Genomic DNA, 21984 nt, shown 5'->3' on the forward strand with positions numbered 1-21984 from the left:
TTTGAGAATCTTTATATTGTAATATGTGTTTATATTATAGTGTAGGTATCAAGCTTTCTCTTAAATGGACGGTTCGTTTTAAAAACTTATATAATATCTTCATAAGCTTACACAAAGTAGTCTCAAAACCTTTTAGTTTACATCTTTATTAATTTGTTTAACTAACGACACTATATAAGCTAATAATCAAATACACTATATAAGTTTCCGATGGATCGTCCGCTTAGAGAGAGTTTGGTGTAGGTATTGGGTTTACATCTTGTTGCTTTACATCTTGTTGCTAAACTTTCATAGTGCTCATCTTTCATACCTAGTATTTTCCTTTAGGGCTTGATGTTATAAGAGAAGATACTTTTACCATTTTATGATTAGTGTCTCTCAGTACATTCATTACTCACCTTTTATATTGCTTATGTTCTTGAGTCTTGACTAATGAGTAATGACCTTGATTACATGCAGCTTTTACGAGTACTTGCTTAAGGTCCGATACGGGGAACAAAACCTGGCGGTAAAGCATTATAGGTGAGAAGCTTTTTTCTTTGGTTATCAAATTTAATTGAATGTACAATCAAGGTGGTTTTTTTGGTGGTTTCCCTATGCTTGACGAGGGACAGAAATTGTATTGTGGGTTGAATATTTTATAGGGTGGTATGTACATATGGTTGTTGGAAGGATGTCATTATTGATTTCCGGTTTATGACAGTTTAAGTATACTGAAATGTTGACCAAACAAAGGAAACTCGCCCAAAATTCGATAGAATTTGGATAGCATCAACGCCTCATTCTATTTCTTCATATATACTTGGAGTTATCATAGCAAGCTTATAAGTCTATTAGTTTTACATTTGGGATGATCTCTTTTTCTAGTGGTTTTCTTTGTACATTGTTTATTTAAATATGGTTTACTAATACTTGTTTTATTTTTCTTTGTAGCGATGGGTCCTCGATCAAAGAATGTGAAGAATGTAGCGAAAACTACATTCAAGGGTGTTAAGAAATTGTTTAGTGGCGGTTCCTCTAGCGGTGATGCAGTTGGAAGAAAAAGACATAGGACAGACGGCTTAATCCGGCATCAAATAGAGGGGACCATTTGGAAAAAGAGGTTCCTGAGGTTCCTGAGGTTGATTCGTTTAGTGAAGATAGTGTAGATAGTATAGATAGTGATACTAATGTAGGTTTAGATGTAGGTTTAGATGTAGGTTTAGATGTAGGTTTAGACAAAGGGAAGAATATAGAGAAGAGGAGAGTGAGAGTGAGGAGGGGGAGGAGGAGGAGAGAGAGGAAGAGGATGAAGCGAGGGATGATGATGTTGAAGAATATGTGGTAGAAGGCGTACCACCAGTGGAAGAAGCACCTCCGGTATTGGATTTCGTGAAGAAAATCCAATGATGATGATTGGAGTTTCAAAGAGGTGTGTATGGGGAGGCCCGTGATGAGTCGAGTTGTTGTATGACTATGCGGTGCGTCGTCATTCGCGATGTTTGGGAGAGAAGGGTAATATTTTGTTTTTCTTGTGTACTTTGATTTTCTTTTACAAAATATTTTGTTTCGCTCATATATATCTAATGCGTGCTCGGTTGTTTTGAGGATCGCGAGCGTTGAAGTGTGTTTCACACTTAGCGGGTTATCCCAATGGAATTTCAAAAATGAATGTGAAAGGTCTCCGAGATTTGCCGCGGCGTTGAGAATGACCGGGTTGTTTGATCTTGTGGAAGGTTATCACGAGCATATGGATCCACCATTGATCTCGGCGTTTGTGGAGAGATGGCATCCGGAGACCAACACCTTCCATATGCCATTAAGGGAGATGATCGCGGACTTTGGACGATGTTGTCCAAATCAGTGGAGTCACAAGTTAGAGGAAGAAGCGGTGCAAGGGGACGATGAGCTGAACTTAAACAATCGATAAATCTCTTACATCTTGGTGCAGGGCTCCCTATTGATTTGATTAGGGCGAGATGGAAGCTAGCAGGTTCACTTCAAAAAGTAAGGCTAGAATTCATCCGGAAGCATTTTGCTTAACAAGATTCATGATAGCCCTATATGTGACGCTTTGGGAATGTGGTAGAGAAGGCCTCGAAGTTTCCGTGGATGTTCAACGGATTTATTAGAGCTTTTATTCCTTTTTTTTCTTTGGGCTGCGTTTTTATCGACAAGTCTGGGGACTGGAGTGCCTATATGTTATCTCGAGGCCGTTGTTGAAATTCATTGAGATAGAAGAGTATGCATGGGGTGCGACAATTTTGGCGTTTTTATATAGAGGTCTCTGGCTGCCACATGTCGGCGAAGGTGAAAGGGGTTCAGCTATATGACTCTTCTACAGGTAAAATTTGAGTATTTTAGAGTTTATTTTTTTTAATGTTAATTTTATTACTCTATCAATATGTTAACTATTTGTGTATATCTAGGCATGGATCTATGAGTATTTTCCGGTATTCATGACAGTCCCAAATTTCAACTATATCTCGTCTCAGCCGCGTGCTCATAGACACATCCCGATCGCTCCCACACTATTACGACACAACGTATGCATTGCAGTTTTATCGAGCGATAATTGATGATTTGAATGAGTTCAATGTAAGTATTAAATTCAATGACAATTTGGTATTTAAGTTTGTTTATATTTATTTTTTAGTAATTGATCATTAGAGTTGTTAATGACACATTTGATTTTGTTTCAGGTTGTTTGGCATCCCTACAAAAATATCAGAGATACAAACCCGATCGATGACATTGCATTTTTTGAGGGATTGCTATGTTTTTTCAACATTGTCGAGCTTTACGCTGTCGCAAAGGTGGTGCGTCAGTTGGGTCACGTGCAACTTGTACCTAAAGATCCTCCAATGCCAAATTGGAGAACAAGAACTGTGGCAGGACGCGGGTATGAGGTGAGCTGGACCAATATTGGGCCACTTTACTGGGAGTCGTGGCAGAATCACGTGATCCAACTCTGCAACCGAGGACCTATTTCATCTTATCCATGGGAGTGTCATCAAAACTACATGACTTGGTATGCGAGGAATTCTCATGTAGTTTTGGTGAACCCCGAAACTTCTTCGATTCATCCTCCACGGAGACAACGCCTAACCGCTCACCGATTGTAAGTATTGTGATTTTTAATTGAGTTTTCTCTAACCGTGATTTTTGCATTCGATTGGTAACTTATCTTGATTTTTTCTTTTTCGACGTAAGCGGCGTCATCGATGAAACCGGTCGTTTGCTAGAGAGAGGTCCGCAATTGGTCGAATGATATGCGAGGGAAGCAAGGTCCTCATTCGAACAGCGCATAAACTTGACTAGGTGCAAGTACATTGGTGGGCTTATAGTTGATTTGTTTCATTTAGGATTTGTAACTTTGTAATTTAGTTTGATGGATGTAATTTGTTTTGAGTTTAGGGTTTGTAATTTTGTTAACTTCGAATGAATTGATGGATATGATGTTTGCATGAATGTTTGAATGGAATTTAATGTTTAGGGTTTAGGGTTTAATGTTTGAATGTAATTTGTTTTAAGTTTAGGGTTTAATGTTTGAATGGAATTTTATGTATGGATGAATTTGATGAATGAGAGTGTTTGATATCTAATGTTTGAATGAAAAAGTGGAATTTGATGAATGAGAGTGTTTGATATTTGATGTTTGAATGGAAAAGTGGAATTTGATGAATATGAAAGTGTTGTAAAAACAAAACGAATTTTGAAAAAATTTCTTCCAAACGACCCCGCGTCGTTTGGCATAAAGGCCAAAACGACCTCGGCAATCGTTTTTCCTTTATACCAAAACGACCACGGCGGATCGTTAAACTTTTAATCCCAAAATCCGACCACCCGGATCGTTTGGTCTAAAGGCCAAACGACATGGCCACATCGTTTGGTATAAAGGCCAAACGACATGACCACATCGTTTTCCCTTTAGACCAAACGATCCGGTCGGGTCGCTTTTGTATTAAAGCCAAACGACCTCACCGTGTAGTTTCGGTCATTATTGACAACATACTTAACGTTATTTCAAATCACTTTCGATTGCGGTCCGAATCAACTAGTCGATCACTTCGATTGCCATCCGAATCAACTTAGTCGATCATTCGATTTCAAAATCACTTTCGATTGACGTCCGAATCAACTTAGTCGATCGCTTCTATTTCCAAATCACTTTCGATTGCCGTCGAATCAACTTAATCGATCACTTTCGATTTCCAAATCAAATCAAATAAAAGCCCTAACATTATTTCCAAATAACAAAAAATAAAATAAAATTACATTTGTTCCAAATTACATCAAAATATCAAATTACATCAATATATCACTTAGTCGATCGCCGATTTCAAAATCACTTTCGATTGCCGTCCGAATCAACTTAGTCGATTACTTTCGATTTCCAAATCAAATCAAATAAAAGCCCTAACATTGATAACATAAAAAATCAAATCAAATTACACTTGTTTCAAATTACATCAAAATACAAATTACATCAAAATATCATATCGACCGACAACATACAAACAACTTAGTCGATAACATGTATGCTTGGGTCTTCAACGAGCTCATTTTCCCATATTAAATTGGGAATGTTCAATGCCATAAATTGCAATTGCCTTCTTGTCAAGGCCAAATTCCAACTTTCAACAATATCATATCGAGCTCTAAGCCATTAGCGACATTCTTGGAGGAACCGACAATCTTCAACAAGTTCAACATTGACAAAATGATTTCCACCAACATGTGCGCTACCCAACACTTGGGTCACTCTCTCGAGATTTGCTTGGGTTCTCAGCGCATGAGAAGGAAGCAATCAGCTCCTAAATGCATAAGGACAACATTAAATCTTGAAGCAAATAAGTATCCAAAGAAAAGGCATGCTCATCCACTTATTTAAGGGTCGTAACCTTCTTCATGTAGGATTTCCTTCATCGAATAAAAACCTCACTTTGATTGTACAAAGTACAATAAAGGGGAGGTTGTCGATAAGCTCTTCGTACAACTCCGCTTCTCATCGTGGCCATTCTTCTTGACTTCTTCCTAATGCAATGCAGAAAAGCTCTATAACCGCAGATTGCCATCGCCAACGGGTCATGGACTCTAACAATGTATTTATGCATTTCTTCGAGAATATCCAACCCGTAATCTTTAGGACCCCTCGTCTTTCCAAAGTCTAAGCCATCTCACATTTCGTGGTGTACCGTTTTTGAGAAGGCTTATTTAGTGGTGTGGTTGTTTTGGTGTTTTGGGAGAAGGTTTATTTCTTGGTGTGGTTGTTTTGGTGTTTTTTTGGAGAAGGCTTATTTTGTTGGTGTGGTGTGGATGTTTTGGGTTGGTAGTTTTGGAGAAGACTTCTTTCTTGGTGTAGTGTGGGTGTTTTGGGTGGGCGTAGTATTTGGTTGTGACAAGACCCACTCTTCATGGTCCGCGTTGAGAATGTTCAAAATGAGATGGATCTCGCTTTGAAGAGTTATCATCTCCAGTTTGAAGCTTTCTGCTGCCTACCTTTTCGGCCGACCTTTGGTTTTGCTTCCTCACAAGGCGGTACTAGCCATGTACTTTCCGATACGGCAATCTCCATAAGCTTCCTAATCATAACCTCGCTCTTCTTCGTAAAACCATTGCAAACCTATTCATGAACAAGTCCATCGAAGGTGCAACATCGGGACCAACACCCACACATTGGGAGAAGCGGACAATGTTTTCCAAAAAGTCGATAGCGGACAAAGGGATGGACCGCTCTTGCTCTTCAAACTCAATTAATTCATGAGCACATGATACCATGACTTCGTCGCAAATAGCACCAACACCTTATCTCTCCATCTTTAACACGCTTTTACGCGGGTATCTATTTCTTCAAATAACAAGTCTAAACACTTGCGTGAGATAAGGCCTCCGAGTTCACGAAACAAAGGAATCCGGTGGTGGTGCTGAAGTTACAATCATACTTCTCTCTCGAAGGTAGCTCTAATCTCGGACATCTGGATCTCTAGAATCGGGTGGATTAAGCTAAACATACTCAAAAAATCATGACAGTTTGCATTTCCTAGTACACGCTTCACCTGAGCATGAGACCCTTCAACTCTATTGGTCGTTGTACTCCCAAAGTGAATGTGTTGGTCAGTCCAACAACATATGAATCGATCCCCCGTGAGGAAACCAAGTCTCTCGCGAAATAACAAACAAAATTGAGTACTTCAACCCCGTAATATTTTTCCAAAGCATCCCATCTACGCTGGAAAATAACCTCTGTCTTCGATTTGACTACAGTGTTCCACGAAAACTGGGCCTTCTCTACAAGTTCTGTAGTTGGAAAAATATCGTAACATTTTGAAAGGACGCACGTAGCGATATGCCATCTACATAGATGCTTGTGTGCGTTAGGAAAAACTCTCGTCGGCGACTCATCGGCTAAGTCCCCGCCGGAACCACGATCACAGATGGGCTTATGTCACCAAGCAAACCACTAAAATGATGCAGGGCCTACTCATAGTCGACTGTTGTCTCTCGTGATCGGCGACTGACACACGGTGAAAAAGATTTCCACGCGTTGAAGTCACCCTACAAACCTGTACGAAAGGCCACCGATACCGTTAGTTTTGTAGGTAGCGTCCTAACATGAAAAACTGTTGGAAAAGTCCGAGCCAACTTAACACCTTCTGGATGGGCCCATAACAATCCGTTATCTCCTCGGTATTCTCATCCCCGTCTCAACTCCTCAAAATAATGTTCTTTTGCTAACAACTCACGCCAATCTCAGAATTGTGTGAGACCGTTCATATCCATTTCCTCCTCACTTCGCGCTTTGCGGTGTAGACTTGGGATATACTAGAGATGTTATCATGATACCTATTCTTGATGGAATCCAATATTTGTTTAGGTTTTATTCCACACTTACTCATCTCGACAAATACTTTCGAACTCGAAGCGGTTAGGCGAGTAGCAAATGCATGTCCTTCAAGGGTCTTCGCCAATGGATGGTTGTGAACACCATTAAGAACGACAATTTTCCAACTATCGACAAAGGCTGCGGGTTGGAAAATACCTTTTAACTTAAATGGACATCTCGATTTCTTGGTTCCCCGATTCTCTTATTAGCCTTCTTTTAGCCTTCCTTCTTGTGTGACCGATACACACCCGAGCACTCGCAAGCCAAATTCAATCTTGCTACTCGGTTTCCTTTGGCACACTCCGACTTTTCAATGACTACAACAACATTAACTTGTCTTCCTCTAGCGGTTGCCCAATCGATTGCCTCGCTACGTGTATGAAAGACCTACACACATAAAAAACAACAACTATTATTAATACACTAATAAAATTATATTTAGAAAATTAAAAAAAAAAAAAATCAATGCCTACTCAATCATACCTCTTCTGTAGTAAAAATTTCTGTTGTATCACTTAAAATCGGTTGACAATCCACATCATTCGAGTTTGCAGAAGATCGGTTCCCTGATAGCGGCAAAAGAATTCTACATATAGAAGAATAAAACAAGAGTCTCAAACAATGCATTTAGTTTCAAACGACCCGACCATGTAGTTTCATCAAGAGTCCAAACGACCCGCCATGTAGTTCCATAGTGTAATGAAAAACGACCTAGCCATGTAGTTCTATAGTGTAATGAAACGACCCGACCCATGTCGTTCAGTAGTGTTCTCAAACTACACCACCATGTCGTTCCGTAGTGTTCTCAAACTACACCGCCATGTCGTTCCGTAGTGTTCTCAAACTACAGGCCCATGTCGTTTGATAGTGTTCCCAAACGACCCAGCCATGTCGTTTGGGCTCGGGTTTTGCATTCATTCATTTTGCATCCATTCATTCATTCATTCAATCAATCAAGTGTTTTGTATTCATTTTAATCAAGTGTTACCTCATTATTTAGGTTTGCATTTTGTCGTCGACGATTTCTCGGAATTTCATTTGCTCGACTTGTCGCATCTTCAAATTCTTCACCTTGACCTTCAACATTTTGTTCCACTTCTTCACTTTCAACATATCTTCTATTTTCTCCTTCTCTAATTTGTTGTTCTTCTCTAATTTGTTGTTGTACATCAAACATTACCTCAAATACTTCATCTTCATCTTCATGTTCCATTTAGAGAAACTTGAGTGTGTAGAGAAACTTGAGTATGTAGAGAAATTTGAGTATGTAGAGAAACTTGAGTATTCTATGTAAACCCTAAACTCTAAACCGAAAGTTGAATGAAAGATTCTATATATATTTGAAATTTTGATATATTTCGAATAATTGAGTGAAATATATTTGTAAACCCCCCAAACTAGTTTATTATTTACAATTGAATAAAAAAAATGGAAAATAACAAGTTTAGATATAAAACAGATTATTATTTTAGATTTGGATAATTTAGTGAAATATGTTTGAAATTAAATTTTTTTTTATGTCGGTATAAACCCAAACCCCAAACCCCCAAACTAGATTATGATTCAAAATTTGAAAAAGAAAATAAAAAATAATAAGTTTATAAATAAAACAAATTATTATTTTGAATAATTAAGTAAAATTTGTTAGCACGAAATTTGTAAACAACTCTAAACCCTAAACCCTAAATCTCAACCTAGTTTATGATTCACAATTTTAAAAATAAAATAAAACATAACAAGTTTAGATATAAAACAAATTATTATTTCAAATAATTAAGTGAAATATGTTGGTACGAAATTTCTAAACCTTGAACTCAAATCTAAACCCCAAACTAGTTTATGATTCACAATTGAAAAAATAATAATAATAACAAGTTTAGATATAAAACAAATTATTATTTTATATTTTATAGCATGTTTGATTACATGTTTTAACTTGGTTATAAAGATACTATGTCATAACAGATAAAAAGAGTGTAGAGTGCATGTAGTTTTATTGATGTAATTGTGTTGTTTCTAACCCATTTTTTAAATCGGATTTCAATTTTTCTAATTCAATTGAAATCGTTTGAGTGCATTTGAATCGTTTGAGTCGTGTCCACGCCGCTTGAGTGTACACTCAAACACGCGGACCAAGTCGTTGAGTGTATACTCAAATTACATGTCCAAGTCGTTTGAGTGTATACTCAAAACTACATGGACAAGTCGTTTGAGTGTTACTCACACTAACACACAAACTACGCTGGCCATGTCGTTTGAGTGTACACTCAAACTACTGGCGCCCATGTAGTTTGAGTGTACATATACACTCAAACTACCGGCATGTCGTTTGAGTGTACACTCAAACTACATGAACCCGTCGTTTGAGTGTTACTCACACTAAGACTCAAACTACGCGGCCATGTAGTTTGAGTGTACACTCAAACTACGCTGACCATGTCGTTTGAGTGTACACTCAAACTACGCGATCATGTAGTTTGAGTATACACTCAAACGACATGACCGTGTAGTTTGAGTGTACACTCAAACGACATGGCCGCCGTTTGAATTAGTGTGAGTAACAAAAAACTATGTGCCATGTCGTTTGACTATACACTCAAACGACTTGGTCATGTAGTTTGAGTGCACACTCAAACGACATGGCCGCGTAAGTTTGAGTGTACACTCAAAACGACATGGCCGCCGCCAGAAGTTTCGGTGTTAGTGTGAGTAACACTCAAACGACTTGTCCATATCGTTTGAGTATACACTCAAACGACTTTACCATCTAGTTTGAGTGTAACTCAAACTCAAAGTAACACTCAAACGACATAGTCATATGTCGATGCGAGTGTACACTCAAACGACTTGGCGAAGTCGTTTTACTTTTCACCTGAAACGACATGGTCGTATCGTTTACATTTTCCTCAAAGCGACCATGTCGCTTTGAGTTTGAAAAAAAAACGACTTGGTCAAGTCGTTTGAGTGTACACTTGACGACATAGTGGCCGCTGTCGTTTGAAATGTAAACGAAACGACCCGAGGGTTCGTTTTGGCAATACCGGTTGAATTGGTTGCTGGGCTTGGGCTTTATGACAAATTTGTAATATGGTAAATTTGTAAAATTTCTTTTTTTTTTAGGGGTTGCCCAATCCAATTTGATGAGTGCCCAATGGAATCACCTTAATTTTTGGCCGTGACTACCACGCATGAACCCCGACATAAATTATTTGCGAAAGATGGCCTGAAACTGGACATGACCCAGGACATAAAAATTTTGACGGAACATTTAGAAATCGTGCCGTTCGTATCGATTTTGTGCATTTAAGTGTAGATTTTAATGCACGGACCTAATTTGGCTGGCAAGCTAAAAGGCCCAAATTTCTGTATCAAAATTGGTAATAGAAGGAATTTTGAAAGTGAAATAAAATGAAAATAAGAACAAGAGTTATTGTTAGATGAGAAGCTGTCGATCTAACAATTGATTTGGTTAGCAAGGCATGGTGGTTTTGTTCAATCCAATATATATATATATATATAAACCATATAAAGAAGTTGCATAGAGGACGGAGAATACAAGAAGAGAAGACCCAACTAAAACTTCCTTTAATTTTCTCTGCCCCAAAATGATTTCCCTCACAAAACCCATAACAATTCCAACACATTCAAAACCGAAATCCTTAATTCATTATTATTCACGTCCAACGAGAATTAATATTGTTGGAGCAGAAGCTGTTGATTATACATATCCAGGTGGTGGAATGGGTGTTCATACAGGAAGGGATCCGAATGTGAAGAAGCCGGCGTGGTTAAGGCAGAAAGCACCTCAAGGGAGAGGTTTTCAGAGGTTAAGGAGTCTTTGTCTAAGTTGAAACTTAATACTGTTTGTGAAGAAGCTCAGTGTCCCAACATTGGAGAGGTTCTTCTTCTTTACTTTCTTTTATTTTTGTTGATTTATTATTTGTTTATATCCGTTTGCTTATTGTATTTATTGCTACTAGTGTTGGAATGGAGGAGGAGATGGTATTGCAACGGCAACGATCATGCTTTTAGGTGATACTTGCACCCGTGGTTGCAGATTTTGTGCTGTCAAAACCAGTAGAAACCCGTCACCACCTGATCCAATGGAACCAGAGAACACTGCCAAGGCTATTGCCAGCTGGGGGTAAGTTACCTCTAATTTTCTTCCAGGTATACTAAAACAATATCAGAAGCTAAGTAGCATGGACACTCCATATATTATTAATGTAATCCATGATATGCCACTTTCAAAGTTAATTATTTTTAAGGAGGTGCTTTGTAAGGTCTTGAGCTGAAGAGTTAGTTATGTACCTATAGAGTAGTAATATTTTTCTTTTTAATTAGTTGTGTCCCCAAGTTTTACTTATATAGGCATTGTTAGACACTCGTGTCCTTGACACTGACACATGTATTCGTGTCAGTGTGATTTAGCAATGAAGATACATTAGTGAAGGACTGAGAAACATAGTTTCTCATGGGTAAGGATCAACAAATTTTGAAACATTTTGAATCACACATTTTATGGAGGCAGCTTTGAAAAGAGGTCTAGATTTTACGCATTTTGGGTCAATGCCGAAAGAGCCTGCCACTGGACACCTTCACTTATCAATTTATTTATTTATTTTTATTAACCCCCGATATGGATAGCTTAGGTCCTTTAAATCAGATCTGATACACTTTTCAGCTCTTGGTAGGGAGTATGTGCATCATGTAGAATTCAGTCAATTCACATCACTGAGTTTTCCATTCACAAGACTCATCATAAAAGAAAGCACAGCTAGGTTCCAATTAGATTGATCAAAGCGAGAGGAGTGGTTTCCAAGGAATTGTTTTCACAAATCATGGGTAGCCGTTAAGCTTCAAATGCACTAGATTGCACTGCAGGTTCCTGGACAACAGAGCTTATCTTTGGGACCGAGTGGGGATAGAGCTGTGAACTGTACAAGTTGATAATAAGATTGATTAGATGAGGGAAGGGGGCGGTTTATGGAGAGGATCTCACGGTGTAAGAATCAACATAGAATGATAGAAGTCACGATTTGTTTATCCATTTAACTTCACTAGTATATAACATACTGAACTCAATTTACCATTTATTACTTTGTCGATACCTAGTATGAATACTCTTCTCTCCTTGTTATTCTGCTGGGTAGCTTTCAAACTGATAGAACTTTCTACATTTGCACACTTTTAGAACTCGTGATAATTCAGTTTGGTTGTGTAAGAATGTAGATCTGAATTTTTTACTTGAATGGTCCTTACCTTTGACAGTGTGGATTATATTGTGCTAACAAGTGTTGACCGTGACGACCTTCCTGATGGTGGAAGTGGCCATTTTGCTTGTACTGTTGAGGCTATGAAGGTATGCTTGTTTAATGGAGTCGGTTATTCTAAAATCAACTTACATGTAACTTTCTTGGAGCTATTTACAGTAGGTAAACTAACAACTAATGTCTTTTCGTGCAATAAATTTTTTTTGACAGAGCCTCAGTCCTGACATTATGGTTGAATGCTTAACTTCTGATTTCCGAGGTGACTTAAATGCTGTAACATCTCTGGTGCACTCAGGGCTAGATGTATTTGCTCACAATGTTGAGACTGTTAAACGTCTTCAACGAATTGTCAGAGACCCTCGGGCTGGGTGAGTAGTGCACATTCTTGGACATCCTTTTTGTAGTAATTAGAGAACACAATGTTAATTTATCTTATTCTCTCTCCTTTTATATATTGATTATTGTGATCAAAAGGGCTTTTAATTTCGTTGTACCCTGATACTCTGTTTTCCTGAATTTGCATTTGACCTGTTCATAGTAAATTCATGTATAATCTAAAGCAATTCACTTCTTTTTATGATCCGGATTTCATTTTTCAAGAGTGTGAAGATCAGGGATTTTTGGGTGGAATATATAGAACTCAATTTAGTCATAAGATGTTCCAAGCATGGGGAGAAGACATCGGCACATCCACTTCAACCAGGCTTGACCGTTATCTCACTGGTCAAGACCTCGTCACCTTTGAGAACTGGATGGATGATCGATATCTTAATATCACTGTTGTTTATAGCCTCCAAATGATGACAAAAGTCTGTGTGAGTGGGTCAGGGAATCGACCCATTCTTTATTGGTTAGCATGAAATATACATTTCCAGCCCTGTTTCTAGTTTTCTGTCTAAAAGGTGAAACATCACATTCACAAACTCTAGCTGATAAGTAATCTTCTTCACTAGTATAGAGCTGTACTGTTGAGAAGTCAGTGATGATAGATTTGTGGGTTTATTGATGCAGATACGAGCAGAGTTTATCTGTTCTCAAACATGCAAAGCTCTGCAAAGAAGGGATGATAACAAAAACTTCTATAATGCTGGGGCTTGGTGAATCTGATGAGGAGGTAAAAGAAGCCATGGCTGATTTAAGGGCCATTGATGTTGATATTTTGACTCTTGGACAGTATTTACAGGTAAACAAATGCAAATTGGTTTCAGAATACTTAATTGATTTTGTGGGTATTAAGAGTTTTAATGAATTGTGGTCTTTCAGCCGACTCCTTTGCACTTGACGGTGAAGGAATATGTCACACCTGAGAAGTTCACATTCTGGAAGGATTATGGGGAATCAATCGGATTCCGTTATGTAGCTAGTGGACCCCTGGTACATTCTTTGCCCTATTTGCAGTTACATTAGCATTTGATTTATTTTATGACATGACTAAATCAGTAAGAGCCTTCCCATCCTTTGCGGATTTTGATCAGGCAATTAAATTAGTTTACGACATCCCGAACAGCTATTAGTGTGATAAGAACTGCAAAAGCTGTTTGGATTCTGGACCAAACCTACTGTTTTACTCTGATTTCACTAACTTTAACCTTTGTTAACCAGAAAATATCATTTATTAATGATGATCAAAAAAAAATTTCCCTACTTACACACGCGTAGGGCTCTGTTTGGACTTTGGGCACATGTGGAGCATAGACTATCTGTCCTTATATGACACCAAAGTTTGTAATGAGATGCTTCCACTGAAATTTATGGTGCTTGTCTTTGTCTCTGGTGGACCGCGTTAATACTTGGTGTGAGTACACACGTCCTTTTCCATGACATCGGATGTAAGGCTATAGAAGTTTTCACACAAAAGGAAATTTGTTTGCCTGTTAATGTAAGTGCCTGCTGTCTTCACAAAATAAACTCACCAAATACATCGCTCCTTACCCCATCCGGCATTCATGGGGTAGGGTGCTGTACAACCACAGTATAAATTGAGTTGAATCAGTTGTTTTTGGGTCTATTCTTCGACACTGCCATATATCCCTCCCCCTCCCTCACTCTAAAGTGTTGACTCATTTGTAGGTTCGGTCCTCATATAGAGCAGGTGAGCTTTTTGTAAAGACTATGGTGAGAGAAAAAAATATTTTCAGTACTACTGGTTCTTAATTAGCGACCACCAGCCAGGCCGATTTAAGGTTTCTATATCTATGCTTCCATTCTTTTTGGCATCCGTCAACTCTGGCAAAAGAGGTGAAAAATACAGAGGACAAAGAGTAATACTAAAGGAGGCTAGAATTATTGCTCATAAGATGGGATTTGTTTGCTATCTCCCTGACTCTTTTCTTCATAGGTATATATGTATTTGCTGTCTTTTCCCGAGTTTATTACTCATCAAAGTTATTAAACAATCTTGTAGCATACATCATAAGCGCACAGCTATTAAGCTATTATCAGCTTCAGCAGAACTTTTGAGAGTATTTTAGATCAAAAGTTTGTTATCCTGCTTAAGATTATTTATGTTCACTTAAAGAGTTTGCTAGACAGTTCTAAAGTTGTTGGTTCTTTTATTCCTGTTTTCGGAATCTGTTGCACTGTTGTAAAACTGCCTTTAACAAAGCCTCTCGTTCATTTTTCAACATTATGAAAAGCAGATTTCAATTTCTCTTTTGCTAGGTTTTAATGGTATCAATTTAGAGAATTTGTTTATATATGTATATATACAATTGAGCTCAAATTTTGTGGAGATGATCTTTATGGTATATAGGTAATACCCATAAAAAATTAGAGTTGAATTCATTTTCTAGGTGATGTTTTACTTACATACTTTAAAATAAGTATGTACTTCTAAGATCGGGCCTATATATATATATATTAAAATAAAGTAACTTTTGAATCTTGGAGACGAAGGAGATCGAACCTTGTACGGCTCGCATGGAAATGGAAAGTGGGCGCTTGAGTTCAAAACCTACTCTTGTTTTCAAATTTCTGTCTGGATGACATTTGATTCTATGATTCTCTGTTAAAAAGTTGTGTTGAAATCAAGTTTTTGATTTCAAATTTTTTGTTCTTCATCTAAAAGTTCTACTTCATTCTCTGTTCTTCGTATCAGATTAGACTTCACGTTTGTTTCTGATATTAATTTGCGTAGTTAGTTGGTTGATTGTTTTAAAAACAGAGGATACGGAAAGTACTTCTCATATATGTCGACAAAATGACAGAAAAATAACTTTCTGAATAAGTGGGCAATGCTGCCACAGCATCTTGGATATAAGCTTAAATTGCTCGGCAAATGGCCTCATTGGCCAGGTGAATACAAACGAACAATCATGAATTCATGATAGCTCGCACAAGGTTTTGAAAGTAAATCAGCAACTTAATCATTGGCCTCCCTGATGTTGTGCCTAAAAGCGATACTGCTCACTAGCTTTCTGCATCTAACTCCAAGCCTGTGCATCTCTTCTGGAAGTTGTTCGTGGAAACCTTGTGTGCGGTGTACAAATTTACGGGGTTCTCTGAAAAACCAAAGTTTTGGAGCTTCATCCTTCTAATTCTAGTGCAAATACATCATTCAAGACTGATTTGGACGTCAAGGAGGCCTCCAACAGTTTCAAAGCCTGTTTTGACAGAAAGCAAAAGGAAATTCATAAATGAGAAAAGAAGCTTAGAGCAGAAAATTCAGAAAGAATACACACTTGTTGATTAACTCAAAGTTGGAGACCATTGTAGTTTACCTCCTCTTCCCCCACGTGAACAACATGCTCCTCGATATCGTGGACTGCAACATCTAATGTACTTGAAAGAGAGATGGCCAACAAAGGTGAAAGAGGTTTTATATCCAAAGTATCAGTCACCATGTATATCATCTCATCCTTCATGAATCCTCCTCCATTTGTTGTTTCCTTCGTAGGAGACTTTGGGTTGACGACCTCAAGTACATATCCGCTTTTTCCGTGAGGACACTGGCTTTCATAAGACAAATGCGAAACAAGGTTGCACAAGTCACAACTCAAGCACACAAGAGGGGCTTCTTCATCCTGCAGTTGAAATGTTGGGGAAGCGTAGGATTAAGAAAAGTTTCTCTGTATGGCTCAGATGTCATGAAATTATTCACACTTCTGTATAGATTATCAATGCATCCCATAGAAGAATTTCCACCCAAGAGTCTTATGACAGAACCGAGAGGGAAGGTTAGGAAGCTGAAGAGGAAGTCCAGCAAGTTTGCCCCAGCTTCTGCATATAATACCTTATTTTTGGATTTGCTCGCCACCAGCTTTAAGCTAATCTTCTTGGATTTTTGTGGATCACTATCAGTTTTTTCAGATTCAAGGATTATTCTGGGTTCTAACTTGATATTGCTGGCTACTTCTTGCTTCACCACAAAAACATCAGTGAATGGCGTGTCTGAGTGCAAGGCACGCTCGAGCAGAAGCAAAACCTATAATGCATGAATTTAGCAAATTTAGTTATTAAGAATTAAGAATATATTAAGGATAAATTTACTGGTAGGAGAATGTTAGAAAAAATTCCTTTGACTAGTTCCCATATGAAACACCACTGTGATTTGTCATTATAGCATCAAGCAAGAACATGTCTGTAAAACAAAACTCTCAAACATATTTACTTCAGAATATTAGTACTACACGGGTACAGTGGTACTATGAGCTAGTACTTTCAACATTATCGGCTTGTCTTCAGATAAACACGCAAATCGAACTGTGGTCTCAAACTGTGGTTCTCATACGATCTTTTTACACATTTGCGTGCTGAATATATAACAGTTCCTATGTTGGGTTCTGGACAAGTGTGGTACCTAGTAGGCTCTGAATCATCAACCTTGATCTTCAAGTTGTTATAGTAACTTTTATACGCATTTCTTGGACGATTCAACATGTTGAAACACTTGCGTTTTAAGGTGTTCTTTATCGAGATTTGCGACGCTGTTGTAAAGTTTGTCCATGGATCCCATGTTGGATTTAGCTCCAAGGAGTCTGATGATGGTTCCCATTGGTAAGGTTAAGAGACTGAATAACACGTCGACAAAATCTCCATCTGATTCTGCAAAGAGCACTTTGTTTTTCTCTCTGTTGATCGGAAGCTTTATTGATATATTTCCTGTGTTAGAAACAGGGTGGGACGACCCAAATATTGGCGTCGACACAGACCCAAATCCTGACGACCCAAATGCCGACCACGTATTCCCAAATGCCGGCGACGAACACATTTGGGAAAACCGTACAAAAATTCCTGAAACTGTAAGGCTTCGCTCCTCAATACTTTTTAAGATAATATACTCCCCCCCCCCCCCCGAAATTATATAACCCAGATTTCTGATCAAATTATTATTACTTACTGAAGAAGAGTCTGGTTGATGTAATGCAGCACTATCTTTAGTCTTTAATTTCATGCTTTTCTTAAAGCAATCTCGGTTGCAGGCAACTTTTGGACCCCATCAAAAAAGTTAAATTCCTCAATAAACCACTGGTACATTTTTAGCCCAGATTCCCAGACTGCTAAATGGTTCTAATACTTGAATTGATTAATTATTAAAAATGTGGCTGGTGAGCTGGTCTATCTTTATTCTTTTCTGCTTTTCTTAAAGCAACCTCGGTTGCAGGATTGTAGCTTTGCACCCCATCAGTGAAGTCACATCCCTCACTAGTACATTTTTTGGATTAATTAGACTTGCTACAGATCTAATAATCACTACTGAAGAAAACTGGCTTTCTAGTGTCTACAACAACGAATGTATGTAATCCTCAAAAACAAATTCACAAGGAAGACTAAAATTTCAAGGGTTTCCTTAGGATTAATTTAGGGAAATAAGAGGACGTACTACTGGTTGCAGGATGGTACTTTATGGTTAACGTTACTCTGCGAGTTCCTAAAACTATGTAACAGCAACATAAAAATAATTTACTTTCTGTCTCTTTACTTCCCCACACAGCTTCTATATAAATCAAACGCTTCCCACTCTCTTACTCACATCTGCCACTCCATCTCTAATTTAAAGAATGGTGTTCCACCTTGTTGGGGTCCCTCACCATGAGTTGGTACGACCTGGTGAGGTCGAACTAGTGTGAAGGCAAACGACTTGAGAAGAAGTGTGAGCGACCAGGCTGTGCCGTTTGAACTTGATGCTGCTGGAATTGAGTTTTGGAACGGTCTGCTCACATCGTGGTGTAATAAGCTTGAACGACCCCACTGCATCGTTCCAAGTTGATTTTGTTGGAATTGAGTCTCCACGGTCTGCGCAGATAGTTTGGAGCAACATCAGCCCGACCTCATCATGTCGTTCGAAACTTGATATTTCAACATGGGCATGTTGTTTGGAACCGAAATTTCAGATTACTATAAAACCAAAAGTTAGGTTTTGAGTAAGTAGAGTCTTGAATAGAAACCCAATTTTGAGGCAACCAAAATTGAGAGGAAACTCACTGCAAAGAAAAAAACTTGTAAAGAGAGAAGAAAAATTTAATAAGTTTGGAGAAACATGAGAGGAGTGATTGTAATCTTCCTTCCCACACTTATAAAAAGATTTGCTCTTGTGGAAGGAGGCATCATTACCTGAACCACGTTACATCTTGTGTTTTCATTGTGGTAAGTTACTATATATTACTATTGCTTGTCTGTGATAGTTATATCCATAGTTTAGGTTGTGGTTGTTGGTTGTAGTCAGTGGCGCATCCGTGTAGAGGTCATGTAGGGCGTAGGCCCCCCCTGAACTTGGGACAAATACTAAATTAGTAGTACTTGTTTAGGCACCTAGTACTGAAAAGGAAAAAAACTACTATTCAGGCCTACCTAGGCACTAGGAGGAGGTTTGGTTTGCCCGGGTGACTCTATTTATGTATTTGATGCTGTCATTTCTTGTTAGAAAATAGTGGACTAAGGCTTGTTTTCCCCAATACTACAAAGGCCTTCATGCTCTAAAAGAAATTAAAAGAATTTTTGGAGTGAGCACAACCCAAAATTGAATCGAAGAAGCAAAGTAAGAAGCATTGCTGTAGAAGTCACAGAGTGGAGGTCATTCGGTCACTACCTCAAATGCGTTTCTCCTAGCACTTAACACTAGCCCTCCCCCTTCCCTCTGGAGGGCTTTGCCACTGGCTAAAGTTAAAGTTTAGATTTTTTATTTGAGAAGTAGATTGTCCAAGTACAAGCTATCTTAGTGGGGATCGATTGGTATCATTTTCCCAACAAGGGTATCAGAGCCAAGTTAGATTAATCACAAATATTGTTATCCAAATTTTGTTTGTAAGGTGTTTGATAAAATTTCTGAGAGGAAGTTTGAGTTGAAATAGCTTGTTAAGATCGATCATTCTATAAACACTCACATGACTAGTCTAAATAGATGTAACTACACTATTTTGAAAGCCAAGATAGAAGACTTGCTTTATTGTAAGGACTTGGCACAACCCATTGAGAATGAAGGAGTAAAACCAGATGCAATAGTCGCGGTTGAGTGGAGCAAGCTTGACAGAAAGGCTATTGGGTACATTCGATAGTGGATTGACGATAGTGTCTTCCACCATGTATCCCAAGAGACTACCGCTTTTGGCTTGTGGAAGAAACCCAACCTCTATGAGAGGAAGTCTAGGCTACTGCAACAAAGCGTTACTCGTTAGGAAGTTTGCTAACTTCGAAGTACAAAGAAGGTTCTTCAATGTCGAACATCTTAATGGCGCATATAATACCATCAATCACCGTGCATTTGATGAAGATTCATATGGGTGACCGAAGTTGAGACTTTGTTACTATTAAACTCTACTTTCGATAGTTGGGAGACTTTACTTGATTTCTCTTGGTGGAGCGTAATGATGAAATTGTTTTAATTGAAATGCTTATCGGGGGCATTGTGAGGAGACAATAAGGGGTTCATGAAGTAGCTCCTCTCACTCGAGATCTTTCTTCTGAGAAAAGCGAGGGAGAGGTAAAAGCGAAAAACCACCTCATTCTAGAGGTAATGACAGAAGCAAATCTAGGGGTGAAGTTTGGAACTCTTAAAGCGAGGAGAGACAATATTACTATTATGCCACCAAGGGTCACTTCATATATGAGTGTAGAACACTGAAGATGGATGAAAAGAATAACTGTTTACATGAAGACATGGTAAAGAGGAACGGAAACACAATCCGAGATACTACTGTAATAGCAAACAATGATCTAGTGGGGATTGTGTCGGTTAGTAGTGAGTTTGTGTTAGTACCTCATGCTAGGATCTGAGTGGGTGATAGATCTGCGGGCGTCTATCCGTCATACCGCCGCTGAGGAGTTTCTTCACTACCTACAATTTGTGGTGAATTTGGTGAGATAAAAATGGATAACAATGGAGTCTCAAGATTATAGGCATTGGTGATGTTCATGTAGAAACCAATATCGGCTACACCTTGACACTTCGGGATGTAAGACATGTCCACGACATCGGCTAAGCCTAATTTCCACTTGGGAAGTTAGATGATGATGATTTCTAGAGCTCGTTTGGCAATGTGGTATGGAAACTAAGCAAATGTTCCTTTGTGGTAGCCAAAGGGAAGAAAATGTGTTAAACTTTACAAGACCTGAAGCTAGTTTGTGTAAAAGCGAGTTAAATCACGGCAAGAAGAAGCTTCCACCAAACTATGACATGAAAGTTCTTGCCAAGCAAAGGCGCGCCAAACATCAAATGTACACATTTAAATAGATGTACTCATTGTTTGGTTAGAAAGAAACAGGGGTGTCTTTCAAAGATTCTCTTCTCACCGAAAGGAGAATGTCCTTGAGTTAGTACACCTGCATTTATGTGGTCTTATGAAAGTGAAGTCCCACCTGGCTTTGTACTTCTTGACTTTCATTGATGATCGTCAAGAAAAATATAGGCATATAGTATGAAGACCCGAGGATGAAGTTCTTGGCGTGTTCAAGACTTTCCATAACATGGTGGAAAGAGACAAAAAAGCCTTTGAAGTGTATTAGTTTAGATAATGGGGAGAGTACATTGAGCGTTTGAAGAGTATTGCAAGAGTCATGGGATTAAATCAATGAGGGCAGTTCCCAGACACCTCAATGAGAATGGTATAGCTGAGAGAATGAACCGTACCATTGTAGAGAGGATGAGATGCATGTTGTCTCACTCTAAGTTACCAAAGAGTTACTAGGTAGAAGCATTGTGCCCAGCTGTACATGTTATCAACCTATCGCCTTAGATGCCTCTAAATAGTGATTATCGAGAGAGAGTATGGTCAGGTATAGATATTGATTATGGATACTTGAGGGTATTTGGGTGCAGAGCATTTGTTTATATTCGAGGATGAGAGATCAAAGCTTGATGACAAAGCCAAGCAGTGCGTTTTTATGGGTTATGGAGATGAGAAGTTTGGTTACAAACTTTATGATTCGATCAACAAGAAGGTAATCCGAAGTTGAGATGTTGTGTTCTTGGAAGACCAAACAATAGCAGATTTTGAGAATGGTGAGAAGCTAGAAGCTTTCATTGATGATCTTGTTGATTTAAAACGAAAGTTCCCTCTTGTGGAGCGTCAAAAGGCATTGAGAATGCAGAGAACCATGGGTTTGAAACTCATGATGATAATCCTATTGCTCATGATGGGATCGGATTGAACCTATTGATATAAAAGATGTAGATGAAATGCATGAACTACCACCTGAGCAAGCAGAAGAGCATCCTCTTGAACCACAAGAAGATATGGTAAGGAGATCCGAGAGAGAAAGACAAGCTTCAACCAGGTATCCACCACATACATAAGTTTTACTATCTGATGGTGGAGAACCGTACCTATGTATTATCAAGATGCTCTTGAAGGTACAGACAATGGGAAGTGATTGAAGGCCATGCAAGATGAGATGGGTTCTTTGCATAAG

General features: G+C 38.5%; 2 protein-coding genes and 1 long non-coding RNA gene across 3 annotated transcripts; 2 read left to right on the plus strand and 1 right to left on the minus strand.

Annotated features, from left to right (window-relative positions):
• The first annotated feature begins 2302 nt into the window (after positions 1-2302).
• On the plus strand, positions 2303-3043 carry LOC147488552 (uncharacterized). The gene is made up of 3 exons (XR_015202549.1): positions 2303-2323; positions 2409-2577; positions 2682-3043. It is a non-coding gene; the product is annotated as an uncharacterized LOC147488552 (long non-coding RNA).
• A 7286-nt stretch (positions 3044-10329) lies between these two features.
• Positions 10330-14368, plus strand: LOC147488553 (lipoyl synthase 1, chloroplastic-like). Its single transcript, XM_086572295.1, is given in 8 exon segments — positions 10330-10675; positions 10678-10763; positions 10846-11009; positions 12137-12227; positions 12349-12506; positions 13150-13321; positions 13402-13512; positions 14209-14368. Coding segments are annotated over 8 exon segments (1071 nt in total). The 5' UTR covers positions 10330-10470; the 3' UTR covers positions 14293-14368.
• A 937-nt stretch (positions 14369-15305) lies between these two features.
• Positions 15306-17131, minus strand: LOC147488554 (uncharacterized). The gene is made up of 4 exons (XM_086574411.1): positions 16994-17131; positions 16370-16561; positions 15858-16160; positions 15306-15740 (listed from the first exon to the last, which is right to left on the minus strand). Exons 1-4 carry the CDS (start codon positions 17129-17131, stop codon positions 15663-15665), a joined length of 711 nt encoding a protein of 236 aa, XP_086430537.1. The 3' UTR covers positions 15306-15662.
• Positions 17132-21984: the final 4853 nt, after the last annotated feature.

This window comes from Coptis chinensis, chromosome 7, assembly GCF_015680905.1.
Source record: "Coptis chinensis isolate HL-2020 chromosome 7, ASM1568090v1, whole genome shotgun sequence".
NCBI lineage: Eukaryota > Viridiplantae > Streptophyta > Magnoliopsida > Ranunculales > Ranunculaceae > Coptis > Coptis chinensis.

What these genes read in the sequence shown, in the direction of transcription:
- LOC147488554 (XM_086574411.1), bottom strand. Translation starts at nt 17,131, where the DNA reads ATGGGAACCATCATCAGACTCCTTGGAGCTAAATCCAACATGGGATCC. An exon ending in TTGAATCGTCCAAGAAATGC is followed by an intron (nt 16,562 to 16,993) that starts GTATAAAAGTTA and finishes CATGCATTATAG; the next exon opens with GTTTTGCTTCTGCTCGAGCG. An exon ending in CGAGCAAATCCAAAAATAAG is followed by an intron (nt 16,161 to 16,369) that starts GTATTATATGCA and finishes TTTCAACTGCAG; the next exon opens with GATGAAGAAGCCCCTCTTGT.